The following is a 25,932-nucleotide window of genomic DNA, read 5'->3' on the forward strand; positions in this document are numbered from 1 at the left end:
TGGCTCAGCTGACTAAGCTGAAGTGACAACTGAATACTGTTGTTTTGTGTTGTCAGAATGTGTCCCACAATGTTAATCTGATAAAATAATTTGATGCGCCGCTACATCGTTCCTGCCTTGTTTTTACATTCCTATCAAAGAATAGCCTAAATCATGTAAGCCTTTTAGTTGACACGTCTGTGCACTCAAGACATTGCTGTTCTTATAAGAAACAACTTAAAACGTTGCTGTAAACAATTATCCCAAATCTTGAACATTTATTTGTTTGTGTGACATACAATGATGAGAGAGAGAACTAAAAAGGCAAGTTGTTAAATATGAAAGTCCACCCAAAAAGGCAAATTCTTTGATTGTCCGAACTTGAACTGAAATCCTGTGACCATCTTTGAGCTCTGAGATTCCAATCATGGAGGACACACGCGCACACACACACACACACACACACACACCCCCTGTCCTGGCCTCAGACTGACCTCTGAGAAGGGGCCTCTTCTCAAGCTCACTGGGCTGTATTGTGTGTGTGTGTGTGTGTGTGTGTGTGTGTGTGTGTGTGTGTGTGTGTGTGTGTGTGTGTGTGTCAGGGGAAAGTCACATGATCATAGTTGTTTCAGAGCATTTACCACCATGCCTGTGTTATGTATGTGTTTTGTTCAAGCTTCCCCTATTGGCTGGTTTCTGTGTCACTCAAACAGTGTTGTGCTGCCTTCCAGACGCCGTCAAATGAAGCTGACTGTGTGGAAGACATTCTGAGGGTAAGCACTTCTCAAATCTTTACTAATGAATCGTGGAGAGGTGGAGGTGGCTCAGTTTGCTAGTGTTCATTATCATCATGGCTAAAGAGGGATTTAGCCGCTGAGCACTTTTCACATTCCTGTGTTAAATCCAACCCATGTTTAAAGAGCTAGCTAGCTAGCTATCTAGCTAGCATTTATTCAGGACAGAACCCCACTTCATGTGCTGTATGAATGAGTCATAGGTGTCCTGCTGGGTAGGGTAGTTAGTCCTCCTCTCTGGGTCCTGCTGGGTAGGGTAGTTAGTCCTCCTCTCTGGGTCCTGCTGGGTAGGGTAGTTAGTCCTCCTCTCTGGGTCCTGCTGGGTAGGGTAGTTAGTCCTCCTCTCTGGGTCCTGCTGGGTAGGGTAGTTAGTCCTCCTCTCTGGGTCCTGCTGGGTAGGGTAGTTAGTTCTCCTCTCTGGGTCCTGCTGGGTAGGGTAGTTAGTCCTCCTCTCTGGGTCCTGCTGGGTAGGGTAGTTAGTCCTCCTCCTCTCTGGGTCCTGCTGGGTAGGGTAGTTAGTCCTCCTCCTCTCTGGGTCCTGCTGGGTAGGGTAGTTAGTCCTCCTCCTCTCTGGGTCCTGCTGGGCAGGGTAGTTAGTCCTCCTCCTCTCTGGGTCCTGCTGGGTAGGGTAGTTAGTCCTCCTCCTCTCTGGGTCCTGCTGGGCAGGGTAGTTAGTCCTCCTCCTCTCTGGGTCCTGCTGGGCAGGGTAGTTAGTCCTCCTCCTCTCTGGGTCCTGCTGGGCAGGGTAGTTAGTCCTCCTCCTCTCTGGGTCCTGCTGGGCAGGGTAGTTAGTCCTCCTATCTGGGTTGACTCCCCTCTCTCTCTGCCTCTCTCCCTCCTTCAGGAAATGACCCACTCTTGGCCTCCTCTCCTGACTGCCATCCAGACACCCAGCACAGTTGAGCCCTCCAAGTTCTCCTTCCCAGTCAAGGTGAGCCTGAAGGCCCTCTGCATTGCCTGAGCTGCACAACCTACTGCAACTACACACTATTGTATTCACTTTAGGTGTTCAACCTCAAACACTTCAGGCCATGGGTTCTACTCTAAATAGCAACTCAGAATCCCTCCCCAAAAAATGTCCTTTTACGCATGTTCCACTTAGTCATTCACAGCACCTACACTACATACATTAATCATCAGTGTTGTAGTCTGTTGTCGTAGATTCTGAGGGAAGGCATAACGCCTCCCTTGTCGTGTGTGGGAGTCTATGTTAAGGCTGGTTGCCTCTACTTTGTCCCCTCACAGGAAGCACAGCATGTCCCACCTGCATCTCCAGGACAAAGTAAGTCAATGTGAGGGATTGGGAGTCTATACTCACTGGATATACCATATTACAACACGTTAATATGGGGGATTGGGAGTCTATACTCACTGGATATACCATATTAGAACACGTTAATGTGGGCGATTGGGAGTCTATACTCACTGGATATACCATATTACAGCATGAAGTTAAACACTAGCTCAGCAATGTACTTCTCAAAGTAGAACAAGGCTTTTATTAGCTCATTGGCAGTTGATGGGGGGGGTCGCTCTTGTGCAGCTCTGTTTCCGTGGTTGTGCTCCAAATACCACCTGGGTGCCCTCTCTTGCTTTCTCTCTATCTACATTTGTTCCTCTTGTGTGTGTCTTGCTCCCTCTCCTTCCTTCCCTTTCACTCCTCTCTCTCTCTCAATCCACCACGACGACACCTTCCCTTTTGGTGTCAGATTGTATTATCCTCATGACAGAGGAGACTTTAAAACCCTCCCATGGCCTCTTAACATCAAAACTACTGGAGAATGGTCACTTCCTCCACTCCTGTCGCTCACTCTCTCTTTCGCCCGCCCGCCCTCCCGCCCTCTCTCTTTCGCCCGCCCTCCCTCCCTCCCTCTCTCTTTCGCCCGCCCTCCCTCCCTCTCTCTTTCGCCCGCCCGCCCTCCCTCTCTCTTTCGCCCGCCCTCCCTCCCTCTCTCTTTCGCCCGCCCTCCCTCCCTCTCTCTTTCGCCCGCCCTCCCTCTCTCTTTCGCCCGCCCCTCTCTCTCTCTCTCTTTCGCCCGCCCTCTCTCTCTCTCTCTCTTCGCCCGCCCCTCTCTCTCTCTCTCTCTTTCGCCCGCCCCTCTCTCTCTCTCTCTTCGCCCGCCCTCCCTCTCTCTCTTTCGCCCGCCCTCCCCTCCCTCTCTCTTTCGCCCGCCCTCTCTCTTTCGCCCGCCCGCCCTCTCTCTTTCGCCCGCCCGCCCTCTCTCTCTTTCGCCCGCCCCGCCCTCTCTCTCTTTCGCCCGCCCGCCCTCTCTCTCTTTCGCCCGCCCGCCCTCTCTCTCTATTTCGCCCTCCCGCCCTCTCTCTCTCTCTTTCGCCCGCCCCCCGCCCTCTCTCTCTCTCTTTCGCCCGCCCTCTCTCTCTCTTTCGCCCGCCCGCCCTCTCTCTCTTTCGCCCCGCCCGCCCGCCCTCTCTCTCTCTTTCGCCCGCCCGCCCTCTCTCTCTCTTTCGCCCGCCCGCCCTCTCTCTCTCTTTCGCCCGCCCGCCCTCTCTCTCTCTTTCGCCCGCCCCGCCCTCTCTCTCTCTTTCGCCCGCCTCTCTCTCTCTCTTTCGCCCGCCTCTCTCTCTCTCTTTCGCCCGCCCTCTCTCTCTCTCTTTCGCCCGCACTCTCTCTCTCTTTCGCCCGCCCTCTCTCTCTCTCTTTCGCCCGCCCTCTCTCTCTTTCGCCCGCCCTCTCTCTCTTTCGCCCGCCCTCTCTCTCTTTCGCCCGCCCGCCCTCTCTCTCTTTCGCCCGCCCGCCCCTCTCTCTCTTTCGCCCCGCCCGCCCTCTCTCTCTTTCGCCCGCCCGCCCTCTCTCTCTTTCGCCCCGCCCTCCCTCCCTCTCTTTCGCCCGCCCTCCCTCCCTCTCTTTCGCCCGCCCTCCCTCCCTCTCTTTCGCCCGCCCGCCCGCCCTCTCTTTCGCCCGCCCGCCCGCCCTCCCTCTCTTTCGCCCGCCCGCCCTCCCTCTCTTTCGCCCGCCCCGCCCTCCCCTCTCTTTCGCCCGCCCTCCCTCCCTCTCTTTCGCCCGCCCGCCCTCCCTCTCTTTCGCCCGCCCTCTCTCTCTTTCGCCCGCCCCGCCCTCTCTCTTTCGCCCGCCCGCCCTCTCTTTCGCCCGCCCTCTCTCTCTTTCGCCCGCCCTCTCTCTCTCTCTTTCGCCCGCCCTCTCTCTCTCTCTCTCTTTCGCCCGCCCTCTCTCTCTCTCTTTCCCCCCCCCTCCCTCTCTCTCTCTCTCGCCCGCCCTCTCTCTCTCTCTTTCGCCCGCCCTCTCTCTCTCTTTCGCCCGCCCTCTCTCTCTCTTTCGCCCGCCCTCTCTCTCTCTCTTTCGCCCGCCCTCTCTCTCTCTTTCGCCCGCCCTCTCTCTCTCTTTCGCCCGCCCTCTCTCTCTCTTTCGCCCGCCTTCTCTCTCTCTCTTTCGCCCGCCCTCTCTCTCTCTCTCTTTGGCCCGCCCTCTCTCTCTCTCTTTCGCCCGCCCTCTCTCTCTTTCGCCCGCCCTCTCTCTCTCTTTCGCCCGCCCTCTCTCTCTTTCGCCCGCCCTCTCTCTCTTTCGCCCGCCCTCTCTCTCTCTTTCGCCCGCCCTCTTTCTCTTTCGACCGCCCGCCCCTCTCTCTTTCGCCCGCCCCCTCTCTTTCGCCCGCCCTCTTTCTCTCTCTCTTTCGCCCGCCCGCCCTCTCTCTTTCGCCCTCTCTCTTTCGCCCGCCCGCCCTCTCTCTCTTTCGCCCGCCCTCTCTCTCTCTCTTTCGCCCGCCCTCTTCGCCCGCCCGCCCTCTCTCTCTTTCGCCCGCCCGCCCTCTCTGTCTTTCGCCCGCCCTCTCTGTCTTTCGCCCGCCCTCTCTGTCTTTCGCCCCGCCCTCTCTGTCTTTCGCCGCCCTCCTCTCTCTCTCTTTCGCCCGCCCTCCTCTTCTCTCTTTCGCCCGCCCTCTCTCTCTCTTTCGCTCCGCCCTCTCTCTCTCTCGCCCGCCCTCTCTCTCTCTTCGCCCCGCCCTCTCTCTCTCTTTCGCCCGCCCTCCCTCTCTCTTTCGCCCGCCCTCTCTCTCTCTCTCTCTTTCGCCCGCCCTCCCTCTCTCTCTCTCTTTCGCGCCCTCTCTTTATCTCTTTCGCCCGGCCCTCTCTCTCTCTCTTTCGCCCGCCCCTCTCTCTCTCTTTCGCCCGCCCCTCTCTCTCTCTTTTCGGGGGCCCGCACCTCTCTCTCTCTCTCTTTCGCCCAGCCCTCTCTCTCTATCTCTTTCGCCAGCCTCTCTCTCTCTCTTTCGCCCGCCCTCTCTCTCTCTCTTTCGCCGCCCTCTCTCTCTCTCTCTTTCGCCCGCCCCTCTCTCTCTTTCGCCCGCCCTCTCTCTCTCTCTTTCGCCCGCCCTCTCTCTCTCTCTTTCGCCCGCCCCTCTCTCTCTCTCTTTCGCCCGCCCTCTCTCTCTCGCCCGCCCTCCCTCTCTCTCTCTCGCCCGCCCTCCCTCTCTCTCTCGCCCGCCCTCCCTCTCTCTCTCTCGCCCGCCCTCCCTCTCTTTCGCCCGCCCCGCCCTCTCTCTCTCTTTCGCCCCGCCCCGCCCTCCCTCTCTTTCGCCCGCCCTCTCTCTCTCTCTTTCGCCCGCCCTCTCTCTCTCTCTTTTCGCCCGCCCCTCTCTCTCCTCTCTCTTCCTCGCCGCCCTCTCTCTCTCTCTTTTCGCCCGCCGCCCTCTCTCTCTCTTTCGCCGCCCGCCCTCCCTCTTCTTTCGCCGCCTCCCTCTCTTTCGCCCGCCCTCTCTCCCTCTCTCTCTCTCTCGCCCCCGCCCTCTCTCTCTCTCTTTCGCCCGCCCTCTCCTCTCTCTCTTTCGCCCGCCCTCTCTCTCTCTCTTTCGCCCGCCCTCTCTCTCTCTCTTTCGCCCGCCCTCTCTCTCTCTTTCGCCCGCCCCTCTCTCTCTCTCTTTCGCCCGCCCCGCCCTCTCTCTCTCTTTCGCCCGCCCTCCCTCTCTCTCTTTCGCCCCGCCCTCCCTCTCTCTCTTTCGCCCCCCCCCTCCTCTCTCTCTCTTTCGCCCGCCCTCCCTCTCTCTCTTTCGCCCGCCCCTCCCTCTCTCTCTTTCGCCCGCCCTCCCTCTCTCTCTTTCGCTGCCCTCCCTCTCTCTCTTTCGCCCGCCCGCCCCTCTCTTTCGCCCGCCCTCTCTCTCTTTCGCCCGCCCCTCTCTCTCTTTCGCCCGCCCGCCCTCTCTCTTTCGCCCGCCCTCTCTCTCTCTCTCTTTCGCCCGCCCTCTCTCTCTCTCTTTCGCCCGCCCTCTCTCTCTCTCTTTCGCCCTCTTTCGACCGCCCGCCCCCTCTCTTTCGCCCGCCCTCTTTCTCTTTCGCCCGCCCGCCCTCTCTCTCTTTCGCCCGCCCTCTCTGTCTTTCGCCCGCCCTCTCTGTCTTTCGCCCGCCCTCTCTGTCTTTCGCCCGCCCTCTCTCTCTCTCTCTTTCGCCCGCCCTCTCTCTCTCTTTCGCCCGCCCTCTCTCTCTCTTTCGCCCGCCCTCTCTCTCTCTTTCGCCCGCCCTCTCTCTCTCTTTCGCCCGCCCTCTCTCTCTCTCTTTCGCCCGCCCTCTCTCTCTCTCTCTTTCGCCCGCCCTCTCTCTCTCTCTTTCGCCCGCCCTCTCTCTCTCTCTCTTTCGCCCGCCCTCTCTCTCTCTCTCTTTTCGCCCGCCCTCTCTCTCTCTCTCTTTCGCCCGCCCCTCTCTCTCTCTCTCTTTCGCCCCCCCTCTCTCTCTCTCTCTTTCGCCCGCCCTCTCTCTCTCTCTCTTTCGCCCGCCCTCTCTCTCTCTCTCTTTCGCCCGCCCTCTCTCTCCTCTCTTTCGCCCGCCCTCTCTCTCTCTCTCTTTCGCCCGCCCCTCTCTCTCTCTCTCTCTCTTTCGCCCGCCCTCTCTCTCTTTCGCCCGCCCTCTCTCTCTTTCGCCCGCCCTCTCTCTCTCTCTTTCGCCCGCCCTCTCTCTCTCTCTCTTTCGCCCGCCCTCTCTCTCTCTCTCTTTCGCCCGCCCTCTCTCTCTCTCTTTCGCCCGCCCTCTCTCTCTCTCTTTCGCCCGCCCTCTCTCTCTCTTTCGCCCGCCCTCCCTCTCTCTCTTTCGCCCGCCCTCCCTCTCTCTCTTTCGCCCGCCCTCCCCTCTCTCTCTTTCGCCCGCCCTCCCTCTCTCTCTTTCGCCCGCCCTCCCTCTCTCTCTTTCGCCCGCCCCCCCCCTCTCTCTCTTTCGCCCGCCCGCCCTCTCTCTCTTTCGCCCGCCCGCCCTCTCTCTCTTTCGCCCGCCCGCCCTCCCTCTCTTTCGCCCGCCCTCTCTCTCTCTCTTTCGCCCGCCCCTCTCTCTCTTTCGCCCGCCCTCTCTCTCTCTCTTTCGCCCGCCCTCTCTCTCTCTCTTTCGCCCGCCCTCTCTCTCTCTCTTTCGCCCGCCCTCTCTCTCTTTCGCCCGCCCCGCCCTCTCTTTCGCCCGCCCTCTCTCTCTTTCGCCCGCCCGCCCTCTCTCTTTCGCCCCGCCCTCTCTCTCTTTCGCCCGCCCCTCTCTCTCTCTCTTTCGCCCGCCCTCCTCTCTCTCTCTTTCGCCGCCCTCTCTCTCTCTCTTTCGCCCGCCCTCTCTCTCTTTCGCCCGCCCCTCTCTCTCTCTTTCGCCCGCCCTCCCTCTCTCTCTTTCGCCCGCCCTCCCTCTCTCTCTTTCGCCCGCCCTCCCTCTCTCTCTTTCGCTGCCCTCCCTCTCTCTCTTTCGCCCGCCCGCCCTCTCTTTCGCCCGCCCTCTCTCTCTTTCGCCCGCCCGCCCTCTCTCTTTCGCCCGCCCTCTCTCTCTCTCTCTTTCGCCCGCCCTCTCTCTCTCTCTTTCGCCCGCCCTCTCTCTCTTTCGCCCGCCCTCTCTCTCTTTCGCCCGCCCTCTCTCTCTTTCGCCCTCTCTCTCTCTCTCTTTCGCCCGCCCTCTCTCTCTCTCTTTCGCCCGCCCCGCCCTCTCTCTCTCTCTTTCGCCCGCCCTCTCTCTCTCTCTCTCTTTCGCCCGCCCTCTCTCTCTCTCTTTCGCCCGCCCTCTCTCTCTCTCTTTCGCCCCGCCCTCTCTCTCTCTCTTTTCGCCCGCCCTCTCTCTCTCTCTTTCGCCCGCCTCCTCTCTCTCTCTCTCTCTTTCGCCCGCCCGCCCTCTCTCTCTCTCTTTCGCCCCGCCCTCCTCTCTCTCTCTCTTTCGCCCGCCCTCCTCTCTCTCTCTCTTTCGCCCGCCCTCCTCTCTCTCTCTCTTTCGCCCGCCTCCTCTCTCTCTCTTTCGCCCGCCCTCCTCTCTCTCTCTTTCGCCCGCCCTCCTCTACCTCTCCTCTCTCTCTTTCGCCCGCCCTCCTCTCTCTCTCTCTTTCGCCCGCCCTCCTCTCTCTCTCTCTTTCGCCCGCCCTCCTCTCTCTCTCTCTTTCGCCCGCCCTCCTCTCTCTCTCTCTTTCGCCCGCCCTCCTCTCTCTCTCTCTTTCGCCCGCCCTCCTCTCTCTCTCTTTCGCCCGCCCTCCTCTCTCTCTCTCTTTCGCCCGCCCTCCTCTCTCTCTCTCTTTCGCCCGCCCTCCTTCTCTCTCTTTCGCCCGCCCTCCTCTCTCTCTCTCTTTCGCCCGCCCTCCTCTCTCTCTCTCTTTCGCCCGCCCTCCTCTCTCTCTCTCTTTCGCCCGCCCGCCCGCCCTCTCTTTCGCCCGCCCGCCCTCTCTTTCGCCCCGCCCTCTCTTCGCCGCCTCTTTCGCCCGCCCTCCCTCTCTCTCTTTCGCCCGCCCGCACTCTCTCTCTTTCGCCCGCCCTCTTTTCCGCTCACTATGCCTGAATCTCCTCCACTGAGCTCACTGATTTGTGCTGCATCCTTTATTCTGTCTGCGTTTTTAGTAATGATGTTTGGTGTTCCCTCTTCTCTTCCCAGAACACTATGGATCACCTCCACTAGACCCGCCCTCCATCTGTCAACAGAGCTCAGGGTGAGTATACGCTCTTCACCCTGTGTCAAGTCCCCAACAAGGAGCTACACTGTGCCCCAGGCCCTGGCCTTCCGTTCGGGTTGAAAAAGTTGTATAGATCGCTCTCAGATTAGAGGTTTCACCGGCAGATATATCACCCTGCTCTCAGATTAGAGGTTTCACCGGCAGGGACACACAGAGCCTCTAGTCACATGTGGGAGTGCCATTTGCATGAGTGCCACATACTCCATTTCTCTCTTTACAGACTGAGCCTGCAGAGGGCCAGCGTCCTCACACAGCCGTGTGTGTCACGGTTTCTTACCTAAACATCTTTCTATGTGTTGTAGTAGAACACAGCTGGGAAATTCCCACCCCGTCTCTTTAACATCAGTGAGGACATGGTCAAAAAACAGCCGCGAAATTACGTACCAAAACTTTTTGAGGTAAGATGAAGTCCCCCTTACAATATGACATACAAAAACGCCATGTCATGCATGCTCCTCACCTGTGTGTGATGGGGACCTCTGAAACAAAGCGTCCCCCAGGTGACCCCCCACAACACCTGAGCCACCTGAGCACAGGAAGGAGTTGAGGGCTCAGGCTAGTGGTCCCCAAGCGTAAACGGCTTCCGTTGGGGTATGCACCCTGGGGACAGTCCTATTACAATAGACAGGTGGGCTGACAATCCTATTTAAAGCTACAGTACACGTTGGGTGGATGGTGAAAGAGCTCTACAGTATCCCCTTTCACTCACCTACACCTTGTTTTTAAGGAATTGTATTTTCTTTATTCAACCCTTCATCCACACAATATTTAATGACCGTAAACCCGTCCGCCCGGCGGATATAACCGCGGTCGACCACTGGTTATGAGTCAACACGCGCATCATTAACCTAAGTTCCCTTAGGCCTATTAGAAGTATCCGTCTTGTGACTGTCGAAATATGTTTGGCGCCTCACAATCATCACGCATAACATCACTGCTATCATCCTTTTTTTTACCACGTCACCAAAATGTTTTAAAACATTATTTATTTTCAACTCTCTTTTTCTCTTACTGATTCAAACTCCGACATTGTCCTTTTTTGCCTCAGTGGATCGATGTTAACTTTTTTTTTTTTTTTTTGCCCATCCCCAAAAGAATTTGGCAGTTGGCTTGTTGGCTATTTGGCGCACATGCTGTTAGGCCCTAAGCCTTAGGCTTTAGTCAATGATGCCAGATAGCCGAAAAGAAATACCTAAATGTAGCCTGTAAATATACATTTCACAAGAATTATACATTTATGGTTAAGGAATTGTATTTTCTTTATTCAACCCTTCATCCACACAATATTTAATGACCGTAAACCCGTCCGCCCGGCGGATATAACCGCGGTCGACCTCTGGTTATGAGTCAACACGCGCATCATTAACCTCCACTCACTCTCAGGGGGCCAAACATTTTTTGCTAGCTCATGGAATGTGTTCATCTCTTGTCAAATTGCAGCTATGCCACCTAGCCTAGGCTATATGAATTTGTGTAGGTATCCCTCAATTCAGGGTTTATAGTGACGTTGCAGGGGAAAATCACCGTCTTAACTAGGGCTGTTCTGGTGACCGTATTACCGACACACCGGGAGTCATGACCGCAGTAAAATCCCACGTGACCGTTGGGTCTCCGTAATCTCCTGTTATGCACTATGGACATGCGTTTTGTAGTACCCAACTCGCTAATGATCCTCAGGCCGCTACTGGCCTGTTAGTCAGGGCTCTATTGTCCCTCTAACCACTGACATCCAATGCAAATTAAATCTAAAATCACATCAAACACTGTATCGTGCTTTTAAAACTCACCTCACTGTGATTTGATCCATTTTAAAGATGGAAGTTCAACAACAGGTTGAAACTGAGTGTTAAACATGGTCCTTGTGGATGTTGTTTTAAAGCCTAACATAATGAAATGGACAGCACTTTCTAAGGAGGTGATTAAATTCAAAACACCCATATGAATAGGCCTATATATGAGCCCAATCATAGCCTACCGCATATCACGCATAGCAGAAAAACATTTACAAATATATATTTTTTTACCCGTTTTTATTTGACCAGGTAAGTTGACTGAGGACAAATTCTCATTTACAGCAACGACCTGGGGAATATTTACAGGGGAGAGGAGGGGGGATAAATGAGCCAATTTGGAAGCTGGGGATGATTAGGTGGCCATGCTGGTATGAAGGTCAGATTGGGAATTTAGCCAGGACACCGGGGTTAACACCGCTACTCTTACGATAAGTGGCATGAGATCTTTAGTGACCACAGAGAGTCAGGACACCAGTTTTAACGCCCCATCTGAACGACGGCACCCTACACTGTGTGTGTGAATTGTAAGATGTCATAATTGATCTAGCTAGCCTATACTCCTAGTAATCACCTTTTTGAGTGTGGACTGTAAATGTACAGTACATCTCAAACAGCGTGTTTATATACACAATCTATTAATAAATGCGCTACAAAATGTTATCGTCAGGTAAATAAGCCCAAATCTATGTATAGTGGATGGACTTGGTTACTTTGTGCTACACATCACTTTTATGCTCAACATAGCCACTTCACATGAGCACTCGCTCCACAATGGACTGGCCTACAGCCTGTGGTATGGTGCACAGCCACTTATACAAGGGTGGGTCTAATCCTGAATGCTAGTTAGTGATAACCGCATTCCAGCCAGTGTCTATTCCACAAATTACCACCGGCTAAATCTATGACGTTAAAATGCCTATTTACTCTGTTCCATCTGACTGCAATCCACTTTTTTTTTGTTGTGATGCTGAATATTAAATGGATTTTATTAGACATTTTTAAATGTAGATGTTCCAACGGCGCATATAAGTGGCTTTTAAATGTGTGGAAGCCTAGAGATGCTAAACGTGTTTTATTAAATAACGGTCAATTACCGTGAGACCGGGAGTCATCTGCATGACCATAACCGGCTGACAAAATGTCATCACCGATTCACCCCTAATCTCTTAACTCATTACATTTGCTTTTTAAACAGTATTGTTTTTTGTTTTTTTGTCATGCTGTGTCAGGATATGAGACTTTCATTCTCTGTCCTATCTTAACCTGCTGATCTGATTTTAATCTGTGTCTGTCTCTGTGTTCTCTGGTTGCAGGTAACCCTACTCTGTCTCAGTTTGGTTGTAACCCTGTTCTTTCTCTTTCTGGTCCCTCAGTACGGTTACAGCAGCACATTCCAGTGGGGTGGAGTCAGCCAGCTCCAGTGACTCTGAGAGCAGCTCAGGGTCGGAGTCAGGCAGTGAGAGCAGTGAGAGTGGGACAGAGGCCCCGCCACAGCCCCTCAGGAGTAGCAGCCCACCTGTGACAAAGGTACAATCACACAGCACACTGATTAGTCATGCACTCAGAACACTTAAATAACGTGCTTTGATCATATATACACTAATTTTGTGTCCAGGAAACTGACCCCACAAAGTCCTGGACTAAAAAAACTTGCTCAATGGACAATCTCAGAACTAGATTTAGTCCTATAATCTGTGCCTGGTCCTATATGTTTCTTTACATTGATGCTATATTGTCTGTCTTGTCTGTAACCCTCAGGCAACTTGCTTTGTCCTTTAATTGATACAGTACCAGTCAAACGTTTGGACACATCTACTCATTCAAGGGTTTTTCTTCATTTGTACTATTTTCTACATTGTAGAATAATAGTAAAGACAAACTATGAAATAACACATATGGAATCGTGTAGTAACCAAAAAAGTGTTAAACAAATCAAAATATATTTGAGATTCTTCCCAAGTAGCCACCATTTTGCCTTGATAACCGCTTTGCACACTCTTGGCATTCTCTCAACCAGTTTCATGAAGTAGTCACCTGGAATGCATTTCAATCAACAGGTGTGCCTTGTTAAAAATGTATTATTGGAATTTCTTTCCTTATTGCGTTTGAGCCAATTAGTTGTGTTGTGATAAGGTAGGGGTGGTATACAGAAGATAGCCCTATTTTGTAAAAGACCAAGTCTGTATTATGGCAAGAACAGATCAAATAAGCAAAGGGAAACGACAGTCAATATGGAACATTTGAAGAACTTTGAAAGTTTCTTTCAGTAGAAATCTGTCGTTTGGTCTGATGAGTCCAAATTTGAGATTTTTGGACTCATCAGACCAAAGGACAAATTTCCACCGTTCCATTGTTCATGTTTCTTAGCCCCAGCAAGTCTCTTCTTATTATTGGCGTCCTTTAGAAGTGGTTTCTTTGCAGCAATTTGACCATGAAGGCCTGATTCACACAGTCTCCTCTGAACAGTTGATGTTGAGATGTGTCTGTTACTTGAACCTCTGCAGCAGAGGTAACTCTGGGTCTTCCTTTCCTGTGGCGGTCCTCATGAGAGCCAGTTTCATCATGGCGCTTGATGGTTTTTGTGACTGCACTTGAAGAAACTTTCAAAGTTCTTCAAATGTTCCATGTTGACTGACCTTCATGTCTTAAAGTAATGATGGACTGTCTTCTGTATACCAACCCCTACCTTGTCACAACACAACTGATTGGCTCAAACGCATTAAAGAAGGAAGGAAATTCCACAAATTACTTTTAACAAGGCGCACACCTGTAAATTGAAATTATTTAACACTTTTTTTGGTTACTGCATGATTCCATGTGTTATTTCATAGTTTTTATGTCTTCACTATTCTACAATATTAAAAATAAAGAAATCTTTGAATGAGTAGGTGTCCAAACTTTTGACTGGTACTAAAATATATATTTATTTATTTATTTTTGTGGTAATGACTGGAATAGCATGGTTTCCAGGTGTTTGATGCCATTCCATTCGTTCCGTTCCAGCCATTCTTATGAGCCGTCCACCCCTGAGCAGCCTCCACTAATATACATTTGTATTTCTTTTCATTGATCCTATATTGTCTGTCCAGACGGAGGGCCCCGTGGTGACTAACTGGCAGTTGAACAACTGGATCCGAGTGAGCCAGCAGAACCCCAGCACAGAGAACCAGAGTGACACTCTACTGAGCCCTCTACACAAACAGCAGCAGAGCCATGAGGAGGAGGCCATTCCTCCCAGGGACTACAAATCCCACACACCCCCACATCGCCCAGAGTTCAGTGACGGTGAAGCCAAACCTCAACGCAGTGAAGCCGCTGCCCACAACCAGCATGTCCAACACAAGTCCCCGGCCGCCTCGCACGTTGGGAACAGCAGCAGCAGCAGCCAGAGAAAGACAGTGGGGAACAAACACCCCTCCAGACCAGCCAAGGCTACCCGCCCTGAAGACCCTCAGGCTGGGTTACAGGTGGAGAGTGTGGAGGTGGTCCCCCGTGACAAAGACTCCTCGTTCACAGACAGGCCAAAGGTCAAAACGAAAACCGGCCACAGCAGTAGCAAGAGCAGCGGAGCCAAAACAAACAACAGGAAGCCTGCCAAGCGTGGCGCCTCTGAGAAGAAGACCGAACAACCAGAGTCACAGGGTGGCCCCAAGGTGACTCTGGTGCTGGACTGTAAGAGGGAGAAGTCTCCTAGTCCCAGCCCTGCCCAGGAGGTAGACCAGCCAGCCCCAGCTGTGGTGAAGACCACCAGTGTCAGGACAGAGACCCTCCCGGCCCCTCAGAAGGGCCAAAAGAAGCCCCGGCGCCACTCTCTAGACCCAGCACACAAAGCCAAGCGGGAGTCCTCAGCCAAAGCTTCCAGGGTCCGCCAGGGGCCAACACGGGCCCTGCTGGTAAAGATAGAACTGAGCCTGCTGTCCAGGGTGCCCTCCCAGGGCTCCAGGCCTCCTTCAGGGGGCCAGGAGCCAGCCATCAGGAAGGGACCCAACACGGCCCCAGAGAGGGGGGACACCAACCCTGCTGCCCCCATCCCTACCAAAGTCTGCAAGAAGAGACCGGTAGGTTGGCTTTTTATTGTTATGATGAAATGGTATTCGTGGTGTTGCAGATTAGTAGTAGTGGTTGTTTTTGCTTGATGAGCTGGTTTGGGTTCAGCAGCCCTTTGTATTAGTAGTAACCTTCTCCCACTCCTAGCCAGGTGTAGGTGTATCAACAGTGCTGTCGTACTCTAAAACACAACGGGGTTGTGCTTGCTATCATACCGGCAGACACCGTGTCCCGTACTACCTGTACACCTTCCTGTTACGCAACGGCACCGTCCGCAACCGCTGGTCTCTCCAGGGGGTGGTGCGGTCAGCCCAACGCATCACCGGGGACACACTGCCTGCCCTCCAGGACACCTACGCCCCCCCCCCCCCCCGGTGTCACAGGGAAGGCCATGAAGATCATCAAGGACCTCAGCCACCCGAGCCACAGCCTGTTCACCCTGCTACCATCTAGAAGATCATCAAAGACCTCAGCCACCCGAGCCACGGCCTGTTCACCCCGCTACAATCTAGAAGGCGGAGACCGTGCAGGTGCATCAAAGCTGGGACCGAGAGACTGAGAAACAGCTTCTATCTCCAGACCATCAGACTGTTAAACAGTCACCATTAGCAGGCCTCCGTCCTGAACTTTAGTCACTGTCACTAGCTAGCTATCACCCAGTACTCTACCCTGCACCTTAGTGACTAACGTGTGCCAGGAAAACATTCTTCACACCATTACACCACTGCCACCAGCCTGTACCGTTGACACCAGGCAGGATGGGGGCCATGGACTCATGCCGCTTACATCAAATCCTGACTGCCATCAGCATGACGCATCAGGAACCAGGATTCGTCGGACCAGGAGATGTTTTTCCACTCAGTTGTCCGGTGTTGGTGATCTCGTGCCCACGGGAGCTGCTGCTTCTTCTTGTTTTTTAGCTGATAGGATTGGAACCCTGAGTGGTCGTCTGCTGCAAATAGCCAATCCCGTGACAAGAAACGATGAGTTGTGCGTTCTGAGATGCCGTTCTGCAAACAACTGTTGTACTGCGCCGTTATTTGCCTGTTTGTGGGTCCGCCTGTTAGCTTGCACGATTCTTACCTTTCTCCTTCGACCTCTCATCAACAAGCTTCTTTTTTTTTCGCCCACAGAACTGCCCCTGACTGGATGTTTGTTTGTTTACACACCATTTTATATATGTATTCCGAACTCTGCATATGCTCGTTTTTGATATATTTTTTTTTATTCCTTTCTTTGTAGTTTGGTCATTTGTGTGTATTGTTAGGTATTGCTGCACTGTTGAAGTCAGAAACATTTAGCTGCACCTATGATAATATGTGTACGCGACCGATTTTTGATTACATTTAGAGAGACCAGTCTATGGCTTAGTTAAAAAATTGAGTCGAATTGTTATGTACAGTATCTGGTTTGTTTTCTTTGGCTCTCTGCTATTGAGGTGTACAGGACAGCCTGGCCTTGTTCACAAGGCTCTTATCTAGGCTGTGTCATTGCCCATCTGAGGGCTGCCAACCTGTATGGTTGACTGACGTTATAAAGTGGTAGTACTGTGATAATGGTGGTTTCGCCATAGTCGCTTGGTTGGCCCTTTTTAGAACTGGAAGAAGAGCGAGCCTGTCTCTAATACGTTTTGTTTCTCAGGCTGAGAAGGATGTGAAAACCGTGCCAAGGAAGAAGCCAAAGCTGCAGAATGATCTTAAACCCTCCTCTTCAGGTCCTGGTTCCCGCAAGTCTGAGTGAGTAACACTACACCTGCTCTCTCTCTCCTAGTTAGTGAGTAACACTACACCTGCTCTCTCTCCTAGCTAGTGAGTAACACTACACCTGCTCTCTCTCTCTCTCCTAGCTAGTGAGTAACACTACACCTGCTCTCTCTCTCTCCTCCTAGCTAGTGAGTAACACTACACCTGCTCTCTCTCTCTCCTCCTAGCTAGTGAGTAACACTACACCTGCTCTCTCTCTCTCCTCCTAGCTAGTGAGTAACACTACACCTGCTCTCTCTCTCTCCTCCTCCTAGCTAGTGAGTAACACTACACCTGCTCTCTCTCTCTCCTCCTAGCTAGTGAGTAACACTACACCTGCTCTCTCTCCTCCTCCTAGCTAGTGAGTAACACTACACCTGCTCTCTCTCCTCCTAGCTAGTGAGTAACACTACACCTGCTCTCTCTCCTCCTAGCTAGTGAGTAACACTACACCTGCTCTCTCTCTCCTCCTAGCTAGTGAGTAACACTACACCTGCTCTCTCTCTCCTCCTAGCTAGTGAGTAACACTACACCTGCTCTCTCTCTCCTCCTAGCTAGTGAGTAACACTACACCTGCTCTCTCTCTCTCCTCCTAGCTAGTGAGTAACACTACACCTGCTCTCTCTCCTCCTAGCTAGTGAGTAACACTACACCTGCTCTCTCTCTCTCCTCCTAGCTAGTGAGTAACACTACACCTGCTCTCTCTCTCTCCTCCTAGCTAGTGAGTAACACTACACCTGCTCTCTCTCCTAGCTAGTGAGTAACACTACACCTGCTCTCTCTCTCTCCTAGCTAGTGAGTAACACTACACCTGCTCTCTCTCTCTCTTCTCCTAGCTAGTGAGTAACACTACACCTGCTCTCTCCTCCTAGCTAGTGAGTAACACTACACCTGCTCTCTCCTCCTAGCTAGTGAGTAACACTACACCTGCTCTCTCCTCCTAGCTAGTGAGTAACACTACACCTGCTCTCTCTCCTCCTAGCTAGTGAGTAACACTACACCTGCTCTCTCCTCCTAGCTAGTGAGTAACACTACACCTGCTCTCTCTCCTCCTAGCTAGTGAGTAACACTACACCTGCTCTCTCTCCTCCTAGCTAGTGAGTAACACTACACCTGCTCTCTCCTCCTAGCTAGTGAGTAACACTACACCTGCTCTCTCCTCCTCCTAGCTAGTGAGTAACACTACACCTGCTCTCTCCTCCTCCTAGCTAGTGAGTAACACTACACCTGCTCTCTCTCTCTCCCACTAGCTAGTGAGTAACACTACACCTGCTCTCTCTCCTCCTAGCTAGTGAGTAACACTACACCTGCTCTCTCCTCCTAGCTAGTGAGTAACACTACACCTGCTCTCTCTCCTCCTAGCTAGTGAGTAACACTACACCTGCTCTCTCCTCCTAGCTAGTGAGTAACACTACACCTGCTCTCTCTCTCTCCTCCTAGCTAGTGAGTAACACTACACCTGCTCTCTCCTCCTAGCTAGTGAGTAACACTACACCTGCTCTCTCTCTCCCCTCCTAGCTAGTGAGTAACACTACACCTGCTCTCTCCTCCTAGCTAGTGAGTAACACTACACCTGCTCTCTCCTCCTAGCTAGTGAGTAACACTACACCTGCTCTCTCCTCCTAGCTAGTGAGTAACACTACACCTGCTCTCTCCTCCTAGCTAGTGAGTAACACTACACCTGCTCTCTCCTCCTAGCTAGTGAGTAACACTACACCTGCTCTCTCTCTCCTCCTAGCTAGTGAGTAACACTACACCTGCTCTCTCCTCCTAGTTAGTGAGTAACACTACACCTGCTCTCTCTCTCCTAGTTAGTGAGTAACACTACACCTGCTCTCTCCTCCTACCTAGTGAGTAACACTACACCTGCTCTCTCTCTCTCCTCCTAGCTAGTGAGTAACACTACACCTGCTCTCTCTCTCTCCTCCTAGCTAGTGAGTAACACTACACCTGCTCTCTCTCTCCTCCTCCTAGCTAGTGAGTAACACTACACCTGCTCTCTCCTCCTAGTTAGTGAGTAACGCTACACCTGCTCTCTCTCTCCTAGCTAGTGAGTAACACTACACCTGCTCTCTCTCTCTCTCCTAGCTAGTGAGTAACACTACACCTGCTCTCTCTCTCTCTCTCCTAGCTAGTGAGTAACACTACACCTGCTCTCTCCTCCTAGCTAGTGAGTAACACTACACCTGCTCTCTCTCTCTCCTCCTAGCTAGTGAGTAACACTACACCTGCTCTCTCTCTCTCTCTCTCTCCTAGCTAGTGAGTAACACTACACCTGCTCTCTCTCTCCTCCTAGCTAGTGAGTAACACTACACCTGCTCTCTCCTCCTAGCTAGTGAGTAACACTACACCTGCTCTCTCCTCCAAGCTAGTGAGTAACACTACACCTGCTCTCTCTCTCCTCCTAGCTAGTGAGTAACACTACACCTGCTCTCTCCTCCTAGCTAGTGAGTAACACTACACCTGCTCTCTCTCTCTCTCCTAGCTAGTGAGTAACACTACACCTGCTCTCTCTCTCTCTCTCCTCCTAGCTAGTGAGTAACACTACACCTGCTCTCTCTCTCCTAGTTAGTGAGTAACACTACACCTGCTCTCTCTCTCTCCTCCTAGCTAGTGAGTAACACTACACCTGCTCTCTCTCTCCTAGCTAGTGAGTAACACTACACCTGCTCTCTCTCTCCTAGCTAGTGAGTAACACTACACCTGCTCTCTCCTCCTAGCTAGTGAGTAACACTACACCTGCTCTCTCTCTCTCCTCCTAGCTAGTGAGTAACACTACACCTGCTCTCTCCTCCTAGCTAGTGAGTAACACTACACCTGCTCTCTCTCTCCTAGCTAGTGAGTAACACTACACCTGCTCTCTCTCTCCTAGCTAGTGAGTAACACTACACCTGCTCTCTCTCTCCTAGCTAGTGAGTAACACTACACCTGCTCTCTCTCTCTCTCCTCCTAGCTAGTGAGTAACACTACACCTGCTCTCTCTCTCTCTCTCCTCCTAGCTAGTGAGTAACACTACACCTGCTCTCTCTCTCCTAGCTAGTGAGTAACACTACACCTGCTCTCTCTCTCTCTCCTCCTAGCTAGTGAGTAACACTACACCTGCTCTCTCTCTCTCTCTCCTAGCTAGTGAGTAACACTACACCTGCTCTCTCTCTCTCCTCCTAGCTAGTGAGTAACACTACACCTGCTCTCTCTCTCCTCCTCCTAGCTAGTGAGTAACACTACACCTGCTCTCTCCTCCTAGCTAGTGAGTAACACTACACCTGCTCTCTCCTCCTAGCTAGTGAGTAACACTACACCTGCTCTCTCCTCCTGGCTAGTGAGTAACACTACACCTGCTCTCTCCTCCTGGCTAGTGAGTAACACTACACCTGCTCTCTCCTCCTCCTAGTTAGTGAGTAACACTACACCTGCTCTCTCTCTCCTAGCTAGTGAGTAACACTACACCTGCTCTCTCTCTCCTCCTCCTAGCTAGTCAGTAACACTACACCTGCTCTCTCCTCCTCCTCCTAGCTAGTGAGTAACACTACACCTGCTCTCTCCTCCTCCTCCTAGCTAGTGAGTAACACTACACCTGCTCTCTCTCTCTCCTAGCTAGTGAGTAACACTACACCTGCTCTCTCTCTCTCCTAGCTAGTGAGTAACACTACACCTGCTCTCTCTCTCTCCTCCTAGCTAGTGAGTAACACTACACCTGCTCTCTCTCTCCTCCTCCTAGCTAGTGAGTAACACTACACCTGCTCTCTCCTCCTAGCTAGTGAGTAACACTACACCTGCTCTCTCTCTCTCTCCTCCTAGCTAGTGAGTAACACTACACCTGCTCTCTCTCTCTCCTCCTCCTAGTTAGTGAGTAACACTACACCTGCTCTCTCCTCCTGGCTAGTGAGTAACACTACACCTGCTCTCTCCTCCTGGCTAGTGAGTAACACTACACCTTCTCTCCTCCTCCTAGTTAGTGAGTAACACTACACCTGCTCTCTCTCTCCTAGCTAGTGAGTAACACTACACCTGCTCTCTCTCTCCTCCTCCTAGCTAGTGAGTAACACTACACCTGCTCTCTCTCTCTCTCCTCCTAGCTAGTGAGTAACACTACACCTGCTCTCTCTCTCTCCTCCTAGCTAGTGAGTAACACTACACCTGCTCTCTCCTCCTAGCTAGTGAGTAACACTACACCTGCTCTCTCCTCCTAGCTAGTGAGTAACACTACACCTGCTCTCTCCTCCTCCTAGTTAGTGAGTAACACTACACCTGCTCTCTCTCTCTCCTCCTAGCTAGTGAGTAACACTACACCTGCTCTCTCTCCTCCTCCTAGTTAGTGAGTAACACTACACCGGCTCTCTCTCTCTCCTCCTAGCTAGTGAGTAACACTACACCTGCTCTCTCTCTCTTCTCCTAGCTAGTGAGTAACACTACACCTGCTCTCTCTCTCTCTCCTAGCTAGTGAGTAACACTACACCTGCTCTCTCCTCCTGGCTAGTGAGTAACACTACACCTGCTCTCTCTCCTCCTAGCTAGTGAGTAACACTACACCTGCTCTCTCTCTCTCTCCTCCTAGCTAGTGAGTAACACTACACCTGCTCTCTCTCTCTCTCCTAGCTAGTGAGTAACACTACACCTGCTCTCTCTCCTCCTAGCTAGTGAGTAACACTACACCTGCTCTCTCTCTCTCCTCCTAGCTAGTGAGTAACACTACACCTGCTCTCTCTCTCTCCTCCTCCTAGTTAGTGTCTTCATATCTATGCAGTGGATCTATCCACCAATAGCTTCTCTGCCCCAAACTACTTCTGGTATATCATTCTTCTTGTTTACCTTCTAACATTACAAAGATATTGGAGATGCATCAAAGAAAAGGTTTGGTGATTTCCAAGCACCTTAATTACCTCTCATTTGGCCATATGCCACCCTAGAGACTGGTCTGGGTGTCAAACTTGGAAAGTCCCCCCCAGTAGAGGTCAACAGCATTCCTATTCCCCTCATTCTACTCTCCCCTCTGTAACATGCTGTCTGGCCTGCTTTCTCACAGGACTGAGAAGAAGCGGTCCAAGGGGGCTCTGCTGCAGCCCACTACCACTCAGGACCCTGGGAAAGGGCAGGGGGGCCACAAACGGCACGAGGTGGATGCCCCAGAGCCGAGCACAGCATCTGCAACCCACCGCAGGGACAGGGAGGCCTCCACACCGGTCAAGCACAAGAAGAGCACTGGAAAACAACGCACAGAGCATGCCAAGGTAGTATATTTGAGTCCATTTTTATGTTATACATTAACGCATGTGTGTCAGATGTTTTAATGTTATACAAAGGAAAGAAGCTCAGTATTTTATGTAGTATTTAATTGGTTGTATGAAGCTTATATGAAATAAATGAGAATCAGATGTTGATATGAAGGCTGTTCTAATACTTTCTCGTCTGTGGTTCTGGCAGAAAGCCCCCAAGAGCAGCGTTGCCTTCTCCATACCTTCCCAGCCCACCAGGGCTGCCCTGTCCTCCAGACCCCTGCTCCAGTTTGAAGACAGGTAAACGTCCCTCCCTGTTTGTCATTGTTGTACGAGTGGCCATTTCTCCATCTCTCCGAGGGGTGTTGTTGTGTCTGATCAGTAACTCTGTTCCTGCCGCCCACAGGCAGCAGCCAGTGGAGTATCATATGAAGGAAGCCAAAACACTCAAGCACAAAGCAGATGCCACGGTAACTCTCCCCTCTTTCTCTCATTCTCTCTCAATTCTACATTTCTGTTTCACTTTCTCATAAGAGACGAGCTCAGTGGATTCGGTGTCCCAATTTTAAATCAAGGTCTGTGTGTTTTAATCCAGCCGGATAAGGTGGGCAAAGCTTTCAACTACCTAGATGCTGCCATGTCCTTCGTGGAGAGCGGCATCGCTATGGAAACCGATCCCCAGACCCCGAAGTCGGCATATACGATGTTCGCTGAAACCTTGGATCTGATCAGGTGAGCAACCGAAAACAAATATGTTCTAGATAGGGCTTCTTAGCTGTAGTGAGTAGTCTACGCACTGAGGCTATCCACAGAAAAATGGAATGAAATTATGATGAAAGTACTCCCTCTACTGTCCCCTTTCTGACTGCTGACGTAACACAATTTGGATGTGTGATCTAGGACAGGATGTGAAACTCTCCTTTTGCTTTACTGTGTTTGCTGTGCTTCGGCTAGTTGTGTTTTTTTTTAAATACCACGTCTGCCGGTCTTCACAGGTTCATACTGAAACTAAAGGGCTCTGTCAACCCCTCGGCCCCTGCTACAGACAAGGACTTTACAGTTTTATGGTAAATGGATGACCACAACTATATTTAATGTGTACCCTGTTACACCACACAATAGTTTACCAAATGTAAAGTAGTGGCACATTTGGATACATTTTTACCTCAGAAAGTCATTTAAATGAAATGTTCCTTGGAGAGGATTATGAGAATGTAACCTTGTTATTTTCTGTCTGGCAGTATGAGGGGCCTGTCCCTTCTACAGATGGCCATGTTTCGCTACAAACGAGAAGCAGCACTTAAGTATTCAAGGACCCTCACAGATCATTTCAAGGTAGGCTTCTAGGATTACGTGTTTGTCGTTTTGTTTCTTAGTCTACACACATGTCCTGAGGAGTCAAGCAAGGGGAGTCCTGAGGAGTCAAGCAAGGGGAGTCCTGAGGAGTCAAGCAAGGGGAGTTCTGAGGAGTCAAGCAAGGGCAGTTCTGAGGAGTCAAGCAAGGGGAGTTCTGAGGAGTCAAGCAGGGGGAGTTCTGAGGAGTCAAGCAGGGGAGCCAGAAGTTTCACCGGATGTATAAATCTGAAGCATCCGGTTGGCATTTCCACTCACCACTAAATATTGTGACGAGAAGAAGTGGATGAAGATGGAGCGATGGATTTTGACCGTCATTCTGCTAATTTTCTCATCGATTTGATCTCCATACAGTTTTCTGTTTCCAAAACTAGAATCTGTTTTTATGAAGAGTGGACTACATCTTTTGTTTTATTTACTGTTTGCCCAAGTTGCCAAAAATTGCGTTGTTTATGAGTGGAAGGGCAAATTGAGTTATTGCACACATTCACTTCAGAGTAGACGTTCCCTAACGGAAATATGCAAATACATGCTAGAATGCACCAATAGGATCTCGCTAGCTCGTGCTTGGCTCTGCCCACTTCCTTGCTTGTTCTGCCCAATATGATTAATTTGCTCCCATTGGAAACGACAGGCTGTGGTCCATCTTGGCTTAGTTTAATAAAGATAAAATTAATCTTGGCTTAGTTATAAAAAATATCATTGTTGAAGTGCATTTTTTTTTTAGTCCAGGTCTAGATCAATGACTAAATATGAATGGACAAAGCCACCGATTATTGAAGCCAAATTAAGTCGGTTAAGATGGCGCCTCATGGCAAGACAACATGCCGTTTGAGCTACTCCAGGAAGTGATGTTGCAGGCTAGCTCAGTACTGCCCCCTCTCATTGAGTAACTCGAGATGAAGATCGAACGGGGTGCTGCAATTAGCAACTAAATTATCCTTAGAACTTCTTTGTGCGATTTTCAAATAATTGGTTCAAGGACATGCATCTGGTTTATTAGAAGCAATTATTGGTGCCATGATTGTCTTCTAAACATTTTGTTTATTTACATGAAGATTGACCAAGAAGATTGCAATTTTTCTATTCACTATCATGGGGGGGTCCTGTTTTCTGCAAACAATGACTGCAGTACTGCGGTCGGTCTTAAACTTCCATGGTTTCAATGAGAGGGGGCAGTCATTCTCCCCTGGTTTAAATCTATACTGAACAAAAATATAAACGCAACTTGTAAGGTGTTGGGCCCATCGTCGCTGCGGGAAGTAGGGGCGCTAATGATGATGTAGCACTCTGAAAAATCGGAAGACTTTTTTATTTTATTTTACTTTTTTAATATATTTTTTCACAAGTAGTGCACTGGGCCTTTAATAGTCTTGTATTAGCTGACCGATATAGCCGTCTGCAGCGCAGGCAAACATGCTGATTTAAAGCTGATTTAAACAGCATGATCACTACACAGGTGCACCTTGTGCTGGGGACAATAAAAAGCCACTCTAAAATGTGCAGTTTTGTCACACAACACAATGCCACAGATATCTCAAGTTTTTAAAGAGCGTGCAATTGGCATGCTGACTGCAGGAATGTCCACCAGAGCTGTTGCAAGATAATTTAATGTGAATTTTTCTACCATAAGCCGTCTCCAACGTAGTTTTAGAGAATTTGGCAGTACGTCCAACTGGCCTCACAACCTCAGACCACGTGTAACCACGCCAGCCCAGGACCTCCACATCCGTCTTCTTCACCTGCGGGATCATCTGAGACCAGCTATCCGAACAGCTGATGAAACTGAGGAGTATTTTTGTCTGTATTAGAGCCCTTTTTTGGGGAAAAACTCATTCTGATTGTCTGAGCCTGGCTCCTCAGTGGGTGGGCCTCTCCCAGGCCCACCCATGGCTGTGCCCCTGCCCAGTCATGTGATATCCATAGATTAGGGCCTAATGAATTTATTTCTATTGACTGATTTCCTTAAATATTTGTTTTTACCTTTTTTATTTAAGTGGGCAAGTCAGTTAAGAACATATTCTTAATTACAATGACGGCCTACCCCGGCCAAACCTGGATGACGCTGGGCCAAATGTGTGCCACCCTGTAGGACTCCCAATCATGGCCGGATGTGATACAGCCTGGATTCGAACCAGGGACTGTAGTGACGCCTCTTGCACTGAGATGCAGTGCCTTAGACCACTGTAACTCAGTAAAATTGTTGAATTTGTTAGATGTTGTGTTTTTTATATTTTTGTTCAGTATATGATTCTGGGGAAACTGATCTTTGGAGCAGTCAACCTGTGTTTTATTTATTTATTTAAACGTTTGAAATTAAAATAAGACGTTGTTTCACATCCTCCTTTTCAGAGTTCCTTAAAGTCTGCAGCCCAGGCTCCTTCACCATGTGTCTCAAAGTAAGTCTTTCACCTAATGTACAGTATGTCTTCTCTCCAGCCTGTCTCCTTTTAGACATGTACCATTTCTCTAATACACAATCAATCAATCAATCAATCAATCAATCAATCAATAGCACTTAAACAACTGTTGATATGAAAAAGGCTTTATAAGTAATGATTGATTGACAGTCAACCCACATAATACCTATATAGACTGTTGTAGATCTGTGTTTGTTTATATTATAGATCCCCATTAGTTCCTGTCAAGGCAGCAGCTACTCTTCCTGGGGTTTATTATAGCTCCCCATTCGTTCCTTCCAATGCAGCAGCTACTCTTCCTGGGGTCCAGCAAAATTAAGGCAGTTTATACAATCTTAAAAACGTTACAATACTTTCACAGCACACTGTGTGCCCTCAGGCCCCTACTCCACTACTACCACCTATCTACAGTGTGTGTGTGTGTGTGTGTGTGTGTGTGTGTGTGTGTGTGTGTGTGTGTGTGTGTGTCTGTGCCTATGTTTGTGTTGCTTCACAGTCCCTGTCGTTCCATAAGGTGTATTTTATCTATTTAAAAAAAAAAAAAAATCTGAATCTACTAAGGTGTAGTTTTATCTGTTTTTATTTTAATTGGATTTTACTGCTGCATCAGTTACTTGATGTGGAATAGACTTCCATGTAGTCATGGCTCTATGTAGTACTGTGCGCCTCCCAT

At 50.9% G+C, this 25,932-nt stretch overlaps 1 protein-coding gene across 3 annotated transcripts in view; it reads left to right on the forward strand.

The window, feature by feature from the left end:
* Positions 1 to 25,932, forward strand: part of LOC115149491 (AF4/FMR2 family member 1) — a 76,227-nt gene that overhangs the window by 45,588 nt on the left and 4,707 nt on the right. For 2 of the 3 annotated variants that reach the window (XM_029692421.1, XM_029692422.1), the window contains exons 4-17: positions 693 to 752; positions 1,618 to 1,704; positions 2,019 to 2,055; positions 8,613 to 8,667; positions 11,858 to 12,011; positions 13,574 to 14,542; positions 16,173 to 16,267; positions 21,297 to 21,501; positions 21,695 to 21,786; positions 21,893 to 21,956; positions 22,082 to 22,218; positions 22,482 to 22,553; positions 22,728 to 22,821; positions 25,192 to 25,238. In XM_029692421.1, coding sequence (XP_029548281.1) covers positions 693 to 752; positions 1,618 to 1,704; positions 2,019 to 2,055; positions 8,613 to 8,667; positions 11,858 to 12,011; positions 13,574 to 14,542; positions 16,173 to 16,267; positions 21,297 to 21,501; positions 21,695 to 21,786; positions 21,893 to 21,956; positions 22,082 to 22,218; positions 22,482 to 22,553; positions 22,728 to 22,821; positions 25,192 to 25,238 — 2,168 coding nt within the window. The remainder of the gene's footprint in view (positions 1 to 692; positions 753 to 1,617; positions 1,705 to 2,018; positions 2,056 to 8,612; positions 8,668 to 11,857; positions 12,012 to 13,573; positions 14,543 to 16,172; positions 16,268 to 21,296; positions 21,502 to 21,694; positions 21,787 to 21,892; positions 21,957 to 22,081; positions 22,219 to 22,481; positions 22,554 to 22,727; positions 22,822 to 25,191; positions 25,239 to 25,932) is intronic. The other variant, XM_029692424.1, reaches the window with a different exon arrangement.

This window comes from Salmo trutta, chromosome 15 (genome assembly GCF_901001165.1).
Source record: "Salmo trutta chromosome 15, fSalTru1.1, whole genome shotgun sequence".
Taxonomy (NCBI): Eukaryota; Metazoa; Chordata; class Actinopteri; order Salmoniformes; family Salmonidae; genus Salmo; species Salmo trutta.